Here is a 21225-nt window from a genome sequence, read left to right on the forward strand (position 1 = left end):
CTTAAGGTCTTCCATGGGAGTGGTGGAAGGGTTTTTATGAATAAAAAAATTCATATAGGGAATCCCCTGGCAGTCCCGTGGTTAGGACTACACACTTTCACTGCTGAAGGTCCAGGTTCAATCCCTGGTTAAGGAACTAGGATCCCGAGAGTGGCAAGATATGGCAAAAAAAGAAAAATTATATAATAGAATTAGGAACAAAAACACCATTATTTGTAGATCTGAAGCAAGTTCAACTACCAGAGAATGGCAGCAGAAACTGACAGTGCCTTTGGTCAACAAAGGAGGCCAAGGGTTAGTCTTGCAAATTCTACAATACAAAACACTCGCACTCACACATTGCAAGCCCATCGTAAGGTTGTCCTCTATCTCGCCAACATTTCTCACTGGCTAGATACTTTAGGAGAGATGTCAACTTTTCTCAATGAAACTATGTCCACAGAAATCTGACTCGTGGGTGAATTGATGCAAGAGGCAATGCAAGAAACAAGTAGCACACTTGACACCTGCACGCTTTAGAACGGCCCATCACACAGAACAGGAAGCCAAACCATGGGTTTTAAAAATTGTTTTATTTGGGAAAAGTGCGTCTTACAAAAGGGCAGCTGCAAAATACAGAGACCTCTGCAACAATTACTGTTTTCATCTTTTTTTTTAAGTGAAAAGAACGAGTGATATCCGAGGCATCAGAGCAGTAGATGGACACATCCGGGGGCACCTCCAAGTTATTTTCAGGAAAGAGCAACAAAACGCAAAGCTAAAATTTCAGATCAAGGAATTCTTCTAACAATTTAACATTATCTTATCTTCTGGATTACCACCCTCTGTTTCCCCTTTTAGTGGAAAAGCCTGACTTACTATACTGTCAACCAATGACTCCATTACAGGAAACGCCTTAGAACGTAGTTTTGAACCTCACTGTCTAGCTGCAAAGCTTGGGGATGGAATGAGGCAAATACCCACAAAAAAGGAACACAAAAACCTGACAAAAAACACCTCAAATGAGGACAAAAGTTTGTCAAAGTGCCTGGACTGAGAAGTCTAGGAGATCATACAACATTAAACACAACTCCAGACCCAAGCCCTAGGTTGTGTTAATACATGGCATAACCAGATAGTTTGCACTTCTGTGGCTAAGCCCATTTCTCTATTTATACAGACAGAGCTAGCACTGCTCTATTAACAGCTACCAATAAACTGCTTTGTCCTTTAAGATCTATTTGCCACACGAGGCTGAAACCACTAAACCGAGTTTTTTCGCTAAGGCTACGAACACTGCGTCTATGCAGGGATGGGAAGCTTGTCACGCACTCACACTCATAGCCCAAGTCCCTCGGCCTTGGGGAGTCAGCTTCCAACTCTGCATTATTTTCTTCCACTCCCATCTTATATGTGTTCTTTCACAGTTTTTCTATCACACTAAAGACGGTAAAAATCTCAAATACATTCACACCTGGTTCTGGTTACCCAGTAGTATTATTACTTGTGTGCAATGAAACAAAGAGACCAAAACCACAGGACGAGTGCACAGGGCAGGGGTGACAGGACAGAGACCAGACGGAAAAACACAGATGTGCAGATTTCACCAGAAACCAAGTACCCACCTCCCAAGTCTAGAGCAGGAGGAGGCTACTTGCTACAGTTCAGATCCTTTACCCATCACCCCACTGCCTGGACCCCCAAAGCAGGGGCCAGTGCTGATACTTCTGAACCCGGGGTCCTCCAAAGTGAGTCCTGGAAATCCGGGTATGCTCCCCTCGAACTGTGTGGATCTGGTGGAAAATCGTGACGCAACAAACCTACACTAACTGTCTGACAGTTGAATTCATGTTACAAAAAAACTAACTTTCAGATTTATTTTTGTAACTTTTTCAAACAGAGAAAACAACATACTCCTTGGGGAAAAGGTGAGGGGTTGAGAAGACAGGCCCTGGGTAAAAATGATTACGACAGCACCTGGAGCTGAAAGGCCTGCCGAGGAGAGCGGCCCGGGCGCGGCCGCCACCCCCGAGGCCCGCTGCCGCCTGAGGCTCGGCAGACCAGTGCACGCGCCCCGCCGAGCTGCTATAGATCCAAGTCATAAAAATCTTCCAGCTCATCGTGAAACAAGTCCCACTCGTCTTCAGAGTCTGTCAGGTCGTCGTCCCCACCTGCAGCCAAGAGCATAAGCAACATCTCGCCCAGCTCAAAGGTGACAACCTCCTCTTCGTCGTCAAAAGGGTTGCTGTTCTCTCGTTCCTCGATGAGCTCCCAGAAGTGGTTCCTTCGTTGGGCCTGTAAAAAACAAGGCCGTGATAGGGGTGGCACTGCAGGCAGCGTCTTCTAGGCTGCGGTTTCTAAGGCAAAATGTCCAGCACAGAGGGCATGACGAACCAAGACTTCTGATTTAGGGTTTCGACTCTGACCAACGCCTCCCCGCTGGCTACTCAGCACACCGTTTGGTCTAGAGCCTTAAGCGTTCTAGCTTTTCCTCTCACAGCCCTCCCGGTTTGCTGAGGTTGGTCTCCTTTAATCCTCTAGGCTCTGGCTCCTAGACCTGGGCCTTCACCGTCCCCTGCCCCTATCTGTGCGGGCCTCAGGCTCAGCGTGCGGTATTTCCCCTCCTTTGAAAGAACAGTGAGAGTTACCCGGCATCTGCTTGATGTTCCCACTTTCTGTCTCTGTGGCTCCTCTCTACGGCCATCAGGGTACGCATGCTTGTAAAAACAGTTCCCTCCAAATGGGCAGCTCCCACGGCCTTCATCAAAATACCTGCATGCCTTGTTGCTGGAAAGGAAAATAGCGCAACCCTTACTCACGGTGGATTTCAGGTCTGTATCCGACTATCATCCGGGGTTTCTTTAAAATGGGGAGAGAATAGAACCGGTACGTCTGTTAACAGCCCTCCCCGAGGTGTGTTCTTAAACGTGTGTGCTATCGCCTGAAAACAGACTGGAACCAGAAACTGTTCAAGTCGAGCCGTTTAACAGCCCTAGAATCGCAGATCCAGCAGAGAAAGAACCTTCGAGCAGGCCCACACACAAGACTACAGTAGGACAACCGTGACACAGACTCGGGATAAGGCAGACCCCATTCCTGGGGCGCCAGCCACACCAGCAGTGCAGGCTTCATTATAACACAGCCCCTGGGCGTGCACCCCAGCGACTGTGTTACAGCAGGATACACACCGGGTAAACGTCATCAGGGGTGACACACCGTACTGGGAAGTAAAAGAAAGGGTAGGAAGGAGGTAGGAGTGTATAATGCAGCACTGTTTCTTTTCAAAGTGAGCCCAAGCGACACGTTGGGATCTTAGCTTGAGAAAAGGCTGCAGTGCTCATACCTCATTGCCTCCTTGTATTTCTGAATGAGTTTCTGCTTCTCTTCTTTCTCCTCCACCCAGTACTCACTTGGAATGACAAAGTTAGATGTGATCCGGCATTCTGGGCAGGACCTGGGAAACAATGAACAGGCTGCAGTGCAAATTCCCCTTTGCAGGCCCACTCTCCTTCAAGGACACACCCCGGTGTGTCACCGCCAGCCTCAAAGACTGAACTGAGAGGCAGATGGGCACTTCCTGCAAGGGTCCCACACCACTGACCATTCCCTTTTTTTGTAAGTTCAACTCAATGGCTAGCCAGTTCATTAAAAAAAATAACTTTAGGTTAAAAAAAAAAACAACAACAAAAAGAAGACATTTCACACAGACTCCTTTTTCTTTCGTTTAAATAAATTTATTTCTTGTAACTTTGCTCTGTTTAGATTATGTAGTTTTTGTTCAGTTATGAGAACAATTTTTAAAGGATGGTGGATTATTGGCTAGCTTAATGGATGAATAGGAAAGTGGAAAATGTAAAATGCCAGGAAACATACATTCAGAGCTAGATACGCTTCTTCTCTGAGCCTAAACTGGCTAATCCATTAAACACAATCTCCTCAGAAAAAAGCACGAAGATTCTACTAACTGATACATAGGGTTTTCCTCGTTCAAATAAAAGTAGATATACCAACTAATCTAGAAGCTAGCTGAAATACAAAGAACTCCCAATTAGAAGAATACCCCAGTTTCGAGATAAAATGCATGCATTTAAATGCGGTCCATCTGGCTGAAAGTTGGCACAAGATACTAAATTCTTCCCCAAAATAGAAAGCACAAACGAAGATTGGGGAGGAGTCTCACTTTATGATCTTGCTCTCAAATTGCTTAGCACTCCTCCACTTGCGAATACACTTGAGACAGTAGGTGTGGTTGCAGTTGGAGAGGATCCCAAAGCGGCGCTCGCTGGGGTTGGCTTTCTCGTAGACCACCTCCATGCAGATGCCACACACCATGTCCTTGCTGCGCTGCACCGCGAACGAGAGCTCCATGTCCTTCTCGTGGGCCTCGATGCAGGACTAGAGAGTGGACAGAGAGGAGCAGTCAGGGCATGGAACCATAACAGACCGCTAGGAACGCCTGTTCAGAGTCAAAGAGCCAACTGGAAAGAGAACTGTTCCCAGTATGACATCAGAAACGGCTTTGTTTAACCAGGCGGTACAGGTGTGCGGACATCGAGGGACTTCACAATACTATCAAGTCAAACTCTAAGGACTCAATTTCAAGAACTAAAGATTACCTACTTTTCTCTATCCTGCAACTCAGCCCTTGCAGTTACCCACATTACAGGCTGTTTTTCATACTGTTTGTTAGTGTACTCGTTTCTAGATGGAAAATGTAATTAGGATTAAGACTCTAATTTGCCACCTGTCAGAAAATAAGAATGAAGGAAACGAACATTTATTAGGTGACAATTATGTACCAGGCATGTAAGTTTCACATCCAAAATAAAACAATATTGAGATATATAATTTCATACCATATAATGCATTCACTCAAAGTATACGATGGAATGGTTTTCAGTACATGCAGAGTTATGCAAACATCACCTCAGTCTGTCTCCGGACATTTTCATTATCCCAGAGAAACTCCAAATCCACAGTAGTCATTTCCCCTCAACACCCTCAGTTCTAGGCAACAACAAATCTGTGGATATGCTTATTCAGGGCATTTCATAAAAAAATATGTGGTCGTTTGTGACTGGTTTTGCTCACTTGACTACATTTTCAAGGTTATCTATGTTGTAGAATATATGACTTTCGTTTCTTTTTATTGCTGGGCAACATTCCATCGTATGGAGAGACCAGTTAGTTTTTTCATTTATCAGATGACGGACAGTTTGGTTGTTTCCACTTTGGAGCCATCATGAATAATGCTATGAACACTCACGTACACATTTCTGTGTGGACATCACATACTTTTTATTTTAAATGAGGTATAATTGACACATTATACTACACATATTTTATTCTATAAAAAACATGCAAGTTATTATACCATGGTTCACCCCCACCCTCACAACCAAATTTATTTTTATTAAACAGACATGATTATGATTAGAAGCAAAACTTCCTCTAATCAGGTTTGCAATACAGTATACTCACAGATACAAATGAGCTTAAAACCATAGTCTGAAACTGTCATACACTACTAATGAGAATGTAAAATGGTACAGTCACTGGGAAAAAGTTGCTCAAAATATTAAGCACAGAGTTACCATATGACCTAGCAACCTTATTTTAAGGTAATTAAAATGTATGTCCACAAAACTTTATACATGAGTGTTCAGGGGATTATTCTTAATGGGCAAAAGGTGAAACAACCCAAATGGAAAAACAAAATGCCACACAGCCATCCAGAGGATTATTATGCAGCCAAGAAAAGGATTAACTGATACACACTAAAACATGAACAAATCCTGACAACATTATGCTACTGTTTTAGCCAGTCACAAAGGACCACATATGATTCCATTCATAGGAAATCCCCAAAACAAACAAGAAAATCCATGGAGACAGAAAGTAAATGAGTTGTTGCCAGGAGCTGGAGGAAGGGTAGAATAGAGACTAAAGGAGTTAATGAGTATTAAGTCTCTTTTCTGGGGAGAATGAAAATGTCCTAAATTAGAGAATAGTGATCATGGTTAAACAACTATGCAACTGCATTAAAAACCAGTGAAATATGCATTTTAGAAGAGTAGGCTGTATGGAACTTGAATTTCAGAAAAGCTATTGTTCTAAAAAAACAAGGAAAGAAAAGGGAGGAGAAAAAATAAAAGCCCATAATCTGAGGTTCTAAAAGCCTAATTCCTGATAAAACAGTCAAGAATGCCAGGAAGGGAAACTCTCCTACTTAAAGAGAACCATTTGATTCACCCAATGTCTCTTTGACATGAGCTGACAATGCTGTGAAAGGGCAAAGACAGTTGTCACACCTGTTAGAGTGCGTGCTTCCTTCCGACTTACTTTTATATGCTGTGACCTCTGGGCGGCATCCACGGGATGGAGGACCTGCAACCCGCACATGTCACATGCGTCTCCGTGCAGATACGCGCAGTTCTCCCCGTAGCGGCACTCCCCCACTGCAGCATACGGGCAGAGCTGCTTCTTGGTCTCCACTGCACTTTGCTCCTTCTCCGCGTCTTCCTTGGTCACTGAGCCCTGCAGGGGGGCTTCAGCGGAGGAAGGGGCAGCTGCAAAATGTTTAAGAGGGTGGTAAAGGTCCAAAACGGTTAAGGCAGATACATGAACTAGTCTCGCTAAAGAAGATAAAGAGAACTTAAGAGAAACTCCAAAATAGTCGATTGAAACTAATCCCCCACTCTTGAAAGAAATGAATGTCTTTTGCTACTAATATTTTCAAGATTAGCCTTGTTTAAAATAAAAAAAAAACTTCTAAAAAAAGTTTTTGAATGTATTTCAACTATACTGATTAAAGGAGATAAAAGTCCATTTTTCAGAACATTCTATATTCGTTACTATTCAAAGTCAAGAAGTTTCTTTTGCTCCATCTGTTTTTTTTTTTTTTTTCTTTTAACGTGACCTAATTTAAGAATATTAAGACTAGGCTAAATATGAAAATTGGAAGCAGGAAAGTTGTGAAAATTCAGCTAATTGATAAAACACTCTCCAGCCTTCTATCTTTTTTTTTTCTTCAAAGATACTCACTCCGGCCACAGTAGGGCTGCCCCGGAACAAACTCGATGGCATTCACCCAGTCTTCTGAACCGGCTCCTACAGTTGGAAAGTTTGAATTTCTTGACTCGGCTTCGCCCATATTCATATCAACAGTCGGTCCAACCGATGAGAGACACGAGGAAGCGGCAAGGGATGACTTTGCAGTTAGATCTGTAGCAGCTGCTTCTTCCTGTTTCAGAGGCTTGCTATGTTCATATCTTAAAAAGAAAAGAAAATTTACCAAGTCAGCCATCACTGTCTAACCAGAAGCCTCTAGAGGGAATATACATTCCCAATCCTGTCCTTGGGTTCTTTTCAAATTACTGTGCCTGTGAATCATGTGGGAAATCGTTAAAAGGCAGATACCTAATTTCTGAGTCTGGAGTATAGCCCCTAATTTTGCATGTCTCTGACAAGTCCCCACACGATGCCAATGCCACTGGTCCAGGGACCAGTTTGAGTAGCAAGGCCATACAGAGTCAGGGCTCTGCAGGTCAACCCACCAATGTCACAACTCTAAGTCTGTAACTGTAGTTCCAAAGCCACCATGGCATTATCTAAACAGCTGTGCGGGACTGTGTTCCAATAAAACTTTGCAAAAACAGGACCCAGTCACAGTACTCTCCTACAAACCATAGTTCGCCCACCCCTGCTGTAGACCATCTATTACCCCTCAAATTCCACTCTCATTAAGAGTTTCAGGAATTGACAATTTATGGTTACCATGGCAGCTCTGCTAAAAAAAGACTATGCAGCCAAAACTGACTGATTAAGCAAAGAAAGGCTGACACTCAAATCCAACAAGTAAAAATGTGGGCCATTTTACCAATACATAAACTAAAATGCTCCCAATATTAGAAACAGTATTTATAAAACATACAATGTGTGTTTCCTTTTCTCCTATATGCACCCACTCACCTACTTTTCTGAACTCTTACCCTGTGCGTTTCCTGACTCCTTGTCACCTGAAAAATTATTATTGAACCTCATCTCCAAATACAGAAAAAAACCAATTTCCCTCAAGAAGCACCTTGCTGCCTGAGAAAATCCTCACAATTCTTAGAATATTTTAGGCTGTGAAATTCACTCAGACACAAGAAATTAATGATGAACGTACTACTGGGTTGGCCAAGTTCATCTCGGTTTTTCCATAACATCTTACAGAAAAACCTGAACCAACTTTTTGGCTAACCCAATCCATAAGCTGTTATAAAGTATAGTATGTATCTAGCGGTTCTCGAAATTACCTCACTGGCAATACTAACCATGGGTCACCTGTGTTACAAGTGTCTGTGTTTACATCTAAAAGATAAAACATTCTAACTAAAGACTGCTCTTTAACATGGCAAACATTTGCTGAGCTGGTTTTTATCATTATGTTATCTCAAACCCTCCTATTTCAACTCTTAAGCATTAGGTGGCCTACTGTGAGTATCCTGGTATCAGCCACAAAAACCCAGTGCATTTATTTAAGGCTGGAATTATGCAAGCTAAAGATCATGAATATGGTTTTTCACTTGGACAATCTCACTTCATCATCAAAAACATATTAGAGATGACATGTTAAGCCGTGTTCTAGCTCTAATGTGACTCCAAAGCTGCCCTGTAAAACAGAGCAGCCATTAGCTGCATCTAATTATTTACACTTACATTCAAGACTCAGTTCCTTGGTCCTTGGACTAGCTACATTTTCAAGTGTTCAGTGGTCACACGTAGCTAGCAGTTCTTTTTTGGGCAGCAGATAGAAAGCATTCATGCTATCATACAAAGTTCTACTGAACAGCATTGCTCTGAGGTTTTAGAGCTTTAGGGCACCTTAGGAATCTAGTCCCCAGTCCTCGCATTTTAATTACTTTCACAGCCTTTAACTTAGAAAAGAACCCAGGTTTTGGAATTAAGATGCCAGCTTCACCAATGAAGACAGCCTTCAGGGCTTTGAGGAAGTTTTAAAGGATTCAGTTCAGTTTAGTTCAGTCGCTCAGTCGTGTCCGACTCTTTGCGACCCCATGAATCGCAGCACACCAGGCCTCCCTGTCCATCACCAACTCCCGGAGATCACTCAGACTCACGTCCATCGAGTCCGTGATGCCATCCAGCCATCTCATCCTCCATCGTCCCCTTCTCCTGCCCCCAATCCCTCCCAGCATCAGAGTCTTTTCCAATGAGTCAGCTCTTCGCATGAGGTGGCCAAAGTACTGGAGCTTCAGCTTTAGCATCATTCCTTCCAAAGAAATCCCAGGGCTGATCTCCTTCAGAATGGACTGGTTGGATCTCCTTGCAGTCCAAGGGACTCTCAAGTGTCTTCTCCAACACCACAGTTCAAAAGCATTTAAAGGAGTAGGTAAAACTAAATGTCAAGATGTGAAAGGGTCTAAGAACTAGTTTCAATGCCTATATTTTAGTTTCTGTTCTTTCTCCTTTGCCATACTCGTTTGAAGAATTTCAGAGTAAATGACTCAAATAGCTACTTAAAAAACAATTAGAATGCTCATCATCATCTATCAAATTGCAAATACGACAAAGTTGGTTTTTTTTTTAATATTTATTTGGCTGAGCTGGGTCTTAGCTGCAGCATGTGGGAACTAGTTCCCTAACCAGGGATAGACCCAGGTGCTCCCTGCATTGGGAGTGCAAAGTCTTGGACACTGAACCACTAGCAAGTCCCACTATGAAGTTTTTTGAAAGGAGTGCCTTTTGGTTTCAAGATAAGTTTATCAAGGAATCAACAAGGTATAATATTTTTGATAGCATAGAATATTAGCAAGAAGGTTCACATTTGTAAACAGTGCAGAATAGATCTGTATAAAATATACTTCTGAAGTAAAAATTTGTAAGTAAGCACCATGAAAGATAGAGCACAAGAAAGAACTAATAAATTAAGAAAGAAAAAGCAAGACTCCTATTCTGAAAGGAATTTGCTAAAAGCTAACGGTTCAGTGAAGCAGAGAGCTCTTCTTAGAATAGGAACTGGCCAACTACTAGCCTCAGGTCAAACCCAACTGGAGCTAGGAATGGTTTTGGCATTTTTAAATGTTGGAAAAAAAGATCATTTCATGACATGAAATTAAATTTCATTGTCCCAAAATAAAAGTTTCATTGGAACCTAGCCACACTATTAGCTTATGTATTATCTAGGGTTGTTTTTGTGCTACAAGAGACCATATGGGCTGCCTAGCTAAAAATATTAATCTCCGGCCCCATACTGAAAGTCTGCCAGCCCTGGCTAATCATATCTACTGGATTCCCAGTCATGATAGTGGTTTTGTTAAAACTATTAAATTAATTCTTTAATGAATTATCACAGAATTGCTGATCCTTTTCAGCCAGTGTTGAATGGGGGATTAATGCTGAGACAACACTTTTCCTTTCATATCTTTCAACGAGTACTCTGATAGTTTCCAGTGAAGGAAGTTTAATTTTTCTTCTACACAAAAGAACAACACTTTTTCATCTTGTTGGCGTGCAACACCCACCACCCACCCTTGTGAGGTTTGATATCTGCCTTTTAGGCTTTTAATGTGTAGGATTCAGTAGGTCTACAGTGAAAACGCCTCCAAAGGGGAATTCCCTGGCAGTCCAATGGTTAGGACTCCACGCTTCCACTGCAGGGAGCAAGGGTTCAATCCTTGGTAGGGGACCTAAGATCTCGCACGCTGTGCAGTCAAAACAAACAAAAAACCCTCCAAATGAAACAAGATCTACCATAACCATAGTTGTCAAAGAAGGCAATCCGGTCCGTTTCCCAAGTGGGTGTTTAGGAACAATGACTCGGAGTTCTGTGGAACTTACTAAGGAAGCTAAAGGAAATCAACCGTGATTGGAAGGACTGATGCTGAAGTCCAAGACTTTGGCCACCTGATGTGAACAGCCAACTCAGTGTTTCCACTCTGATGCTGGGAAAGATGGAAGGCAAAAGGAGAAGGGGGTGGCAGAGGATGAGATGGTTAGACAGCATCACTAACTCTATGGACATGAAACTGAGCAAGCTCCAGAAGATGGCAAAGGACAGGGAGGCCTGGTGTGCTGCAGCTCACGGGCTCCCAGAGTCAGACACGACTGAGACTGAACAGGGATGCTAGATCTTGGACAACAGTCCTGAGCAACAAAGAACTGGCCTCACTAAGTAACAGGGCCCCGTCACGCAAAACGAATACAGCAACACTTCTGAACTGCTGGAACTAGGGTATCATCTTTCATTTATAAACTACTGCCTTTATGAGGAGTTAAATTATTTCAAATCCCTGGACATTGGTCAGGTTGTATAACAATATCCCTACATAAAAGATATTTCCCCCACTTCCAAAATCAAGTTTTTACCTTGCATGTACTAGAGTGTTTATTTCATCTATTAAAATGTTACGTTTCTCAAAAAAAAAACAAAACCCTACATAGTAAGAGTGAAAAGTAGGCTTAATCCGCCAAGTCAATCCCCCAAGGAAACAGTCTTGGAAGAAGCCTGTAAGACTCCTTCCTTAGCTACTCTATAATCAAGCTCTTAATAATCACCTGTATCAGCCAAACAACTGTCACCAAACTTTCCTCTCAGGCAGACTATCAAGATATAGGTTTCTCTAATTCCTTTTACTTTGTCCTAAGAGCTCTAAAGCCAGCTCAAATCAGGATCATTCTCCCTAAAAGAGAGCTGTATACCCTCACTAAAAAGAAAACTACAATTGTCTCCCACGAGGAAGTCCACTCTAAATACAGGGTTATGCAGAAGACGGGCTTCTATACTGTTGTCCCAAGGAGAATCCAGAATGCTGTTGGGGCTGGCAGAGGTCCCTGAAAAATAAGCTGATTTAACACAAGGGAGTCTAGGATTTAGCTCGGATTTCTTCAGTTTAACCTTATTTCCCAAACATTTCAGCTGTACGGTGCAATCAGAGGGGTACGTCTTCTGAAAGAAGAGGTTCATCTGTTACCAGCCATGCTCATCCAGTCTATAACCCTCTCTCTCTGCTCAGCACCTCAGAGTCCATCTCCACTCTCACCCATGTTCAACTCCTCTCTCTCTATAGGTGATAAGGTCTCTGAACTGACTGCCTAGTTACAAAAGACATATCTGGGTTATTTAGTTTTAGTTTTTTTGGGGGGGGAGGGGAGTGTCATTGTATCATTTTATTCCTCTCCAGCAAAACTGCAAAAATTAGCAGAGGGCAAAATGACGGACCACATGGAAAGAATCTTTTCCTTTTTCTCTCCTCTTAACTAGATTTCCTAGTAAAAAAGACGTGAGGTAACCTAACATCAATATATCCTGCTCATCAATAATTTCTTAGTCTTCTGAACTCTAAGCATTTGAACCCCATTAGCTGACACAATTCTTTTCTGCTAAAACTGGATATGACATTGTTAAAATATCTTTTCTAGTGATGGTCCTCCCTTCAACAGGTATAGCCCAATTTCCTTCCCCTTGTACAGTGACTCACTTGTAATAAACAGAATATAGTGGAAGTGACAGCCTGCGACTTCTGAGACTAGGTCATAAAAAGGCACTGTTGCTTCGTCCCTGATGTCTCTCTTGAATCACTTACTCTGGGCACAAGTTAATGTGAAGACACTAAAGCAGCCCAGGGGAAATGTCCACCAGGAGAGGAACAAAGATATATGAGTGAACCATCTTCAAAGTGGTCCAGCCTCCATTCAAGACTTGCAGAGGATGGCAGATGCTGGCAGCCCAGCTGAAATCCCTTGAGAGCCTGAGCTAGGACCACTCACCTAACTAAGCCACTCCCAGATTCCAGACCCTAGCAACCATGAGATAATAAATATTTACTGTTTCCAAGCTGCTAAGTTTCAGGGTAATTTCTTTAACATCAACAGAAAACTGATACTCCTAGGTATTTTGTAAACTAGCTCTACCCAATGGCTAGCAGAACTCAACTGCTGCTGAATCACAATTTGATAAGACTATGGTACCAATTCAATGAAGGATAGAGTACTTAATAGCTGACTTCTCTTACTTCTCCACCATTCTAGGAAGCCAGACACTGCTAAAGCATTTTCCATAATGTCAGCTTATAATTTAGTCTTGCAAGCTCAGGTGGTTTAGGGAAGTTTAGTTGGAATGACAAGCCCTCTGAAGTAGTAACCTAATACTACCCAAATGCCTATGATCCCATTTTCTCTCCATAATTCAGTCTAACAGAATGAAACCAGTCCCAACTGGTCAAACATGCACCTTATTCTTGGTCTTGAAGAGGAAATACCATTAACAAACACGCCTTCACCACACCTTATCCCTAGGTTTGCCCAACATGCTCCTCAGGCACTACTTAAACTTAGGACTATATTACAAACGCATTTTGTAAATGTAACAATACATTCTTTCCAAGTGAGAGATCTATCGGAGAGATGAGAGATCTATCAGAATGTGCTAACATTCCTAAGTGAAGTGAAGTTGCTCAGCTGTGTCTGACTCTTTGCGACCCCGTGGACTGTAGCCCACCAGGCTCCTCCGTCCATGGAATTCTCCAGGCAAGAATACTGGAGTAGGTTGCCATTTCCTTCTCCAGGGGATCTCCCCGACCCAGGAATCGAACCCAGGTCTCCCGCATTGCAGGCAGACGCTTTAACCTCTGAGCCACCAGGAGGGGCACTTTTTAAAGTACTATTCAGGGAATTCCCTGACAGTCCTGTGGTTATGACTTAGCGCTTTCACTGTCACGGCCCACACTCAATCCCTGGTCTGAGAACTGAGACCCTACAAGCCACAAAGCAGTACTACTGTAAATCGATTATTTACAAAGTTGTTGGAATTTCATGTTTTACTCTCAGTTTTTTCTCCCAACCTCTCTATCTACCCCGAACAAAACTAAATTGGAAACAAACTCTTACCTGCAGCGGTCTCCATAAATACAGTACCCTCGCTGAAAATACTTGCACACTACACCATATGGACTGTCAGAGAGGTCGTGTGAGTAGCGACAGTTATCTCCTTCCTTACAAACCCCATGCAGGAAATACCTGTGAGACAAAGAACCACAAGTTGGATTACAAGCCAGTACTCAATTCATGACTGATACAGTCTTTTTTGTTTTATTATTATGTGTTTTGGTTGCACTGGGTCTTTGGTACAGTGTGTGGGCTTAGATCTGGCATGAGAGGTCTTATCTTAGTTCACCAACCAGGGATTGAACCTGGGCCCCCTGCATTGGAAGCATGGAGTCTTATCCACTGGCAAGTCCCCATGGCCAATATATTCTACCACTAACACACGAACGAGTACTACCTCTACAAAGTGAAGTGAGTGAAGTGAAGTCGCTCAGTCGTGTCCGACTCTTTGCAACCCCGCGGACTGTAGCCCGCCAGGCTCCTCCGTCCACGGGATTCTCCAGGCAAGAATACTGGAGTGGGTTGCCATTTCCTTCTCCAGGGGATCTTCCCGATCCAGGGATCAAACCCAGGTCTCCCGCATCGCAGGCAGACGCTTTAACCTCTGAGCCCCCAGGGAAGCCCATGAGTACGACCTCTATACTAGCAATGGATTCTTTCATATTCTTTGTACACAAACATGAGAAGTGAACACAAAGGAACTTGAACTAGACCATATGATCATAAAATTATCTATAATGGTAGCACAGGAAGGCTGCCTGTAGACAGAGGCACCAATTTAGATTTAAACTTCGAGGTCATCCTTAATCTTGTCTCTACAGGTTGTCTGACCATTGCTCTCAATTTACAGTCCTATAGATAGCTTGTTTTCCACTAACTTTAGTCATAATTTTTATTTGCAGCTTTATCTGTAAAAAAAAAAAAAAAAGAAACAATGTAAACTGGAACAGATCAGACTACTGTATATTTCAATTCTCTGAGAAACCATTTAAATTCTTTAAAAGCCACATGTGAGAACACAAGTAACATTTGTTGCAAACGTACGGGCAAAGGGAAATCACTTTCTGTCCTTCATTCAGCAGACTCTCTTGTTCCTCTGCCTTACAGGGGAACATGCGTAGCTAACTAGAAATTTCCAAAAACTGAGTTTGACTCAGTTTCCAAGAAGACTTGGGAATTTGCTTTGTTGTTCTGTCACTAAGTCGTGTCCAGCTCTTTGCGACCCTGTGAACTGCAGCACACCAGGCTCCCCGGTCTTCCACTATCTCCCTCAGTTTGCTCAAATTCACATCCATTGAGTCGGTGATGCCATCTAAACATCTCGTCCTCTGCCATCCCCTTCTTTTGCCTTCCATCTTCCCGGCATGGAGGTCTTTTCCAGTGACTCGGCTCTTCACATCAGGTGGCCAAAGTACTGGAGCTTCAGCTAGAAATGCAACTTTGGACACCTTCCCTTAGACCTACTAAATTGAAAATGGGGCCTGGGCCAAGCAGAAATCTGAAGTAACAAAGTGATCAGGGAAGTGATAAGGGTCTTATTTTCTGCAGGTAACTCTGATAAGTAGAACCTCCCCCGCCCCCCCCATCCTCCCTCTCATCATCTCACTGACTTGGTCTCTTTCTCTTGAACAGAGTTATGAAGATTTAATTTTGGCAAGTCATAACGCATTTATGTGCAGCTGATGTGCACTTTCCATGTGGCTCAGTAGCGAGTGGTAAAGAATCCACTTGCCAACGAAAGAGACACCGTGGATCAGGAAGATACCCTGCCTGGAGTAGACAATGGCAACCCACTCCAATCTCTGTCGGGAAAATCAAATGACAGAGGAGCCTCGTAGGCTACAGTCCAGGGATCACACGAGTCGGAGAAGAGTCAGACAACACAGCTGGTACAGAGTAAGGGAAAGTGCCTAATTCCTAGGTTATCTATAGATGGAAGGTAGAATAGCAGGAAGTACCCCACTTGCCCACTGGATTGAATGACGTATAGAAAAGAGATTCAGTCATATTTACTTAAAGCAGCCTTGAAGAAGGCTGCTTCCAACTGAAAGGTGAAAGGTTCTATTCAGATTACTGGCAAATATATACATTCTACGTAAAGGAAGAAAGAAAAAAAAATGTAACATCTTGATAGGAAGAGCTGTAATTAGCAAGATCCTGAAGTACCCAAGGGTTTCAGTCCAAAACAAAATGAAGACTACAGTAGCAGGAAGTCAAATTCTAATTGTAATTAACCTAATTTCAACCATTTTCAGGCTTAACAATCTAACAAGGTCTGAACTTTTGCACAACTATAGGGCAGCTTTCTGCAAGCTTTGAAGCTGTCTGAGCACCACCTACACAAACCTTAGTTTCCCCTGAGATTTAAAACTTAAAACTAAATTTAAAAATGAGCACGTGTTCAGTAAGTAGCAATTGTATAACGTCTTTGCTGGTATTCATGTTCATCTCCACATCTCTCCTCTGTCCCGGCAGGCAATCACCCCAACTACATTTGTTTCCAAGGTACACACTTAACCAATCAGTTAAGAAAGACTAAGGCAACCAACAGGGAAAGATGACCTGGATGTCATGCCGTAATATTTTAAGCAACTGGAGTAATTTAGCCAGGAGAAGACAAAGGAGTAACCTCTGGCACTATTCCTGGCAAAGTAAACATATGTGGGAAGTTACATCATAAATCTGATTCAATGTAAGGACTGAGAACTAGAACTATTCAGCAATGGCATAAGCTCCTGAGATCCAGAACTAGCAGCACCAAAGAACTCAAGCAGACACAAAATCACCTGATACTGTGACATCAACGGAAACTCTAGAATACAAGCCCTAACTAGTTACTGCCAAACACTGAGCATTATTCTACAGGGGCGTGTGGTACATACCATCTGGGTTTCTGGTTTGTTTTTCATGCCTTTTTTCCTCTCAGTCTTCACAGTGATATCCCTCCTTGCCAACCCATCTCTAAGTCTAAGAGATTATGACATGATAGTGTAAGTTAAAACAGAAAGAGGAAAAAATGTCAACTCTTCCAAGAATTTCTCCCATTACAAAACCAATCAAGACACAAGACTTTTCTTTTTTAAATGCCACCGCCAAAAGCCATCACCCAAATACATCTTGATGACATTCTCCAGGCTGAGCTTGCCTTTGTTGTTAAAGGCTGGGGCACAGGATATCTAAGCTTCCTTCCGCCTTGAAGATTCCATGATGCCAACCAGACATTGTCCAACAATAAAGACAAATACAACTGACTAGAATCCCTGACTGCTGTACCTCTTGGAAACCTAAGCACTTTTACCAAGATACATACAAGAAACCTCAACAGCTTATGTGGGTACAAGAGAACCAAACAAGACTTATAGGTAGGCATCTGGGATTGTTAATAGATATTACAGAATATTAAGTAAGTTGGCAGTTAATCACTTAATCTGCTGTGACATTTCTTACTTTGTTACTTAATTCTTGACAAGTACATGTACCCTGGGCTTCCCTATTTCTCAAACCAGACTGTAAATTCCTGGTGTTTAAGAACCAGAGTTTATTCTGCCTTTTATCTTCTAAAGGACCCGTACACATAATATTTAGCAGTGTCTAAATTCAAAATTACAACTTGCAAGTTACAATTTCATTGTTTCAATCCCCCACATTCAGGAAAACTAGAAGCAATAGCATTTCTATTTTACAGAATTCCTCTAATAAAATTTATCAGAACAGCCTGGTGGGGGCAGCATAACACAGTTCTTTGGGAAAACTATCTCTAGGTTTTTAAGCTGTGAAATTAACACAATGAGATAGAATTTTTAAGAGAAATATTTAGAAAAGACTAACCAACAAGAAAATACAGAGGATTCTGAGCAATTAAAAACAAATTCCCAACATCCAAACAACTTCTAAGGATTATACCCTTGAAGAAAATAGCCCTAGTCAAATTCCTAGATACAAGGGGAAAAGAGGCTCAAACTAGAACACAGCACTACCTTGAATTCTCTTCAAAGGACAGTTTACTATCAAACACAAAGCAAATATTTATACTACAGTGCATTCCTGCCTTTCCTTCAACATCTAGCTCTGTATCTACCATTGTAAGCACAAATACTTATTTATAGAATAACTGAATGAGGTTAGTCCCAGAAAGATATACATACCAGACACTGAATAAAGCCCTATAGATAAAATGATAATATACAGACCCTGTTCTCAAAAAGCTCAAAGTTTACAATAAATGAATGAATATATATCTGGTATTCCCCTAGACAAAGCAGAAAGATTTTTAATAGATCATGTTAGTACTTAAAACAAACTGAAAGTAATGTCAAGTATTAAAACCCAAGACTTATCAATTAGTCTGTACTTTTTTTTACTGGATAAGTTATAGCTTGCTTTATATGAAAAACAACAATAGCATGTCTAACTAACCCTGTATCTGACAAATATATTAATCTATTAGGGTTCATGTGCAAGAAACTCACGCTGGTCCCGGAGTGATCTAGAATATTTCAGAAACTCAAAGATCTAAAGGTAGGCAAAGAGGAATTGATTAGTCTAGTGAGCTTTTCTGAATTCTAATGACACAGATAAGGAACTAGAAAAGGGGAAGTAGATCAGGGAAAAGTTTCTAACAGAGAGGAAAGTAAAGTGCAGAAGTGACAATGCATTCTCTGCAGACATGAGTTGAGCTCACACACAGACACAACAGGATAATAATGAGACAAGTAACATAAAGTAATGTCAAGCTAGTGATGGGTATTCAAAGCCAAACAATAACTGAGATTAGAGTCGGTGTGTATTGATAAAATTAAGGCACTGCATGGAGTTCTTAAAGAATCCACATATCGATTATTCTCAGTGCATGCAGACAGATTGGAACTGCAGGGTAAGAGGCTAGAAAATTCAAGAATATAAAGGTTACACTAGTTTATTTTAAAAGATTCAGCTAGCACATATAAATCAATTGCAGCACTGCAGAGAAAACAACAGACTCAAAGATCTGGTTCCATGAATAGAAATTTTTAAATTCTCATTCTTTGGGATACTGCACAAGTATTCTCAGATCTACAGATAACTGAAAAAAGCTACCTAAAACAGCCTTTATGCTTTCTCTATCCCGTTATTGAAAATAATTAAGCTTAGCATTCATGTCTTACATTTATCATATTAAGCACTGAGAACGCTTCACCCCTGTTAATACCAGGACAGTGAGTTCTGTATATTAAAAATGTTTTCAAGTATTGATATCTGGATATAAACTACCCCACCTAGGTGAATAACGGCGTTTCAACTGATTTTTTCAACCGACAGAAAAACAAAAGCTTCTAGACGCTTACTGATCACTTAAGAAAAAAACTCAAGTACGACATCCAATTAAATGCCCTTATCTTAGACGCACAGCCACACGTCCGCATAACCGTCCTCTACTAATCACTTATTTTTTTCAAATATGTTCATCTGACATCCCAAACCCAAAACAAAATCCGTCTCCCTGCGGAGCGACGAGCTCCCGGACTCCCTTAAGACGCGTGGACTTGAAAACAAGACACCTTCTAGCCGGGGGGGAACGGGAATGCCAGTTCGTAACACCTACGGCGGTGGAGAAGACCCCCCGGGCCGGCACTCGGTTCGGAGACAAAGCTCAGAACCGCCCAGCCCGGTAACACACAAGAGTAGAAATCACAAAAGCTCCCCGCTCCGGGCGGGGCCCGAGAGACCCGGGAAGACGTTACAAACGGATGACACGGCTGCGGGGCCGGCGGCCGGGCCCCTCTTCTCGCCCGCGGGCCCGCGGCGGCGATCATCCGCCCGGCAGGACTGCGGGGAGGCGGGCTCCGGGCCACACCGCCAAACCCCCTTTTGGAAGCGGCGAGCTCGCAGGCCGGGAGTTGGGGTGGGGGGATAGGCGACAATAAAAGGAAGGAGGAGTCAGCCCACCTCTCTCCCCGCGCGCGCCGCGCCGCTCGGCCCGGTGCGGGGAGGCGGCGGGCAGTGCGGCGGCTCCGCAGCGGGGCCGCGCGCCCGGGCCTCGGCCGCCGGCGGGGGTTGACGCAGCGCGGCGACCGCGGGGACCGCAACGCCGGCTCGGCTCCCACCTCTGCCCGCCCCCGCCCGGCCGCCCGGCCGCCCGCCCCCTTCCTCCGCGGTCTCGGTCCCCTCCCCGCGCCCGGCGCCGGCCGCTCTGCGTCTCACCTGCAGGTGACCTGCTTAGTCCAGCCGCCGCCGCCGCCGCCGCCGCCGTCGCTGCCGCCTCCCCCGCCCCCCGCCCCCGGGGACAGCGAGGTGACTGCGGGGATAGGGGTGGGGGAGGCCGCTGCCGCCGCCGCCGCTGCCGCTCCTGCTCCTGATGGTGTGGCTGTTGTTCCGGGAGCTGCAGCCTCCGCCATTACTGTTTATCCCACACAGCAATGGCGCCGGAACTTCCGGGATCACATAATTCCGGTCCGGCCGCGGCGAGGAGAAGGCGGCCAGGCGACGGGTGGGGAGGGGAAGGACACTGAGGCGCCCGCTCGCTCGCCTCGGCCCCGGCGTCGCGTCGACGAGCGCTCTCGCCGGTCGAACTGCGGGGCCGGGGCCGGAGCAAACCCCGGCCCGCCCCCAGCGCCCTCTGATTGGTGGACGGGTCGGCTCCGCCCGGGAGGGGCGGGGCGAGGGCGGGCTCCCCCAGGTGAGCGCCCACCCCCGCCCCACCTACTGCCCCCAGGTTCCACGCCTAGGGAACCAAAGTCCTTATTTCAAGGGCACTCAGCTCAAGGAGTCCTTCCCAGCAGAGGCTGGTGCAGTGGAGAGGTGCACCTGGGATTGGGGTTGGGGGGTCCTGGGTTTGAATCCAGACTTTCCTGTCTCTACTAGTTAGCATAACTGTACGAACTTGGCCCGGATACCCATTCTCTCTAGCCTCAGTTTCCTTGTCCTAGTAGGCTTTACAAGTGTGGCAATTCACTGAGCTTTTAGTGCCTGGCCAGACTAAACACTTTTAACAAATGTTCTCTCCTGTTCTTCCCGTTAGCGGTGTGATCTCTCAACCCAAGAGAAGAGCAAGGTGGCTAAGCAGCGGCTGTGCAGTCCTTGTCTCCCTTAACCTCTGGCCATCTTTCATTCCTAACTACGTAGTTTTGAGTCAGTTAACTTACCTCTTAGTGTTCCTCCTCTCCTCTGTAAAATAAAAAATAATTAAAAAACGATAACAGGACCTACTCCCCAGAGAGTCTTCCCTGGTGGCTCAGATGGTAAAAAATCCTCCTGCAATGGAGAAAACCTGGCTTTGGTCCCTGGGTTGGGAAGACCCCCTGAAGGAGGGCATGGCAAACCTCTCCACTATTCTTGCTGAGAGAATCCAAATGGACAGGAGTCTGACGGGCCACAGTCCAT

General features: G+C 43.9%; 1 protein-coding gene across 1 annotated transcript; it reads right to left on the minus strand.

Annotated features, from left to right (window-relative positions):
- Positions 1–560: 560 nt before the first annotated feature.
- On the minus strand, positions 561–20431 carry MKRN1 (makorin ring finger protein 1). Its single transcript, XM_052638526.1, has 8 exons — positions 20047–20431; positions 13870–13998; positions 7024–7250; positions 6322–6548; positions 4160–4374; positions 3323–3433; positions 2628–2766; positions 561–2274 (listed from the first exon to the last, which is right to left on the minus strand). The coding sequence occupies exons 1-8, from the start codon at positions 20238–20240 to the stop codon at positions 2065–2067; spliced, it is 1452 nt and encodes a 483-aa protein (XP_052494486.1). The 5' UTR covers positions 20241–20431; the 3' UTR covers positions 561–2064.
- Positions 20432–21225: the final 794 nt, after the last annotated feature.

Source organism: Budorcas taxicolor, chromosome 4, assembly GCF_023091745.1.
Source record: "Budorcas taxicolor isolate Tak-1 chromosome 4, Takin1.1, whole genome shotgun sequence".
NCBI lineage: Eukaryota > Metazoa > Chordata > Mammalia > Artiodactyla > Bovidae > Budorcas > Budorcas taxicolor.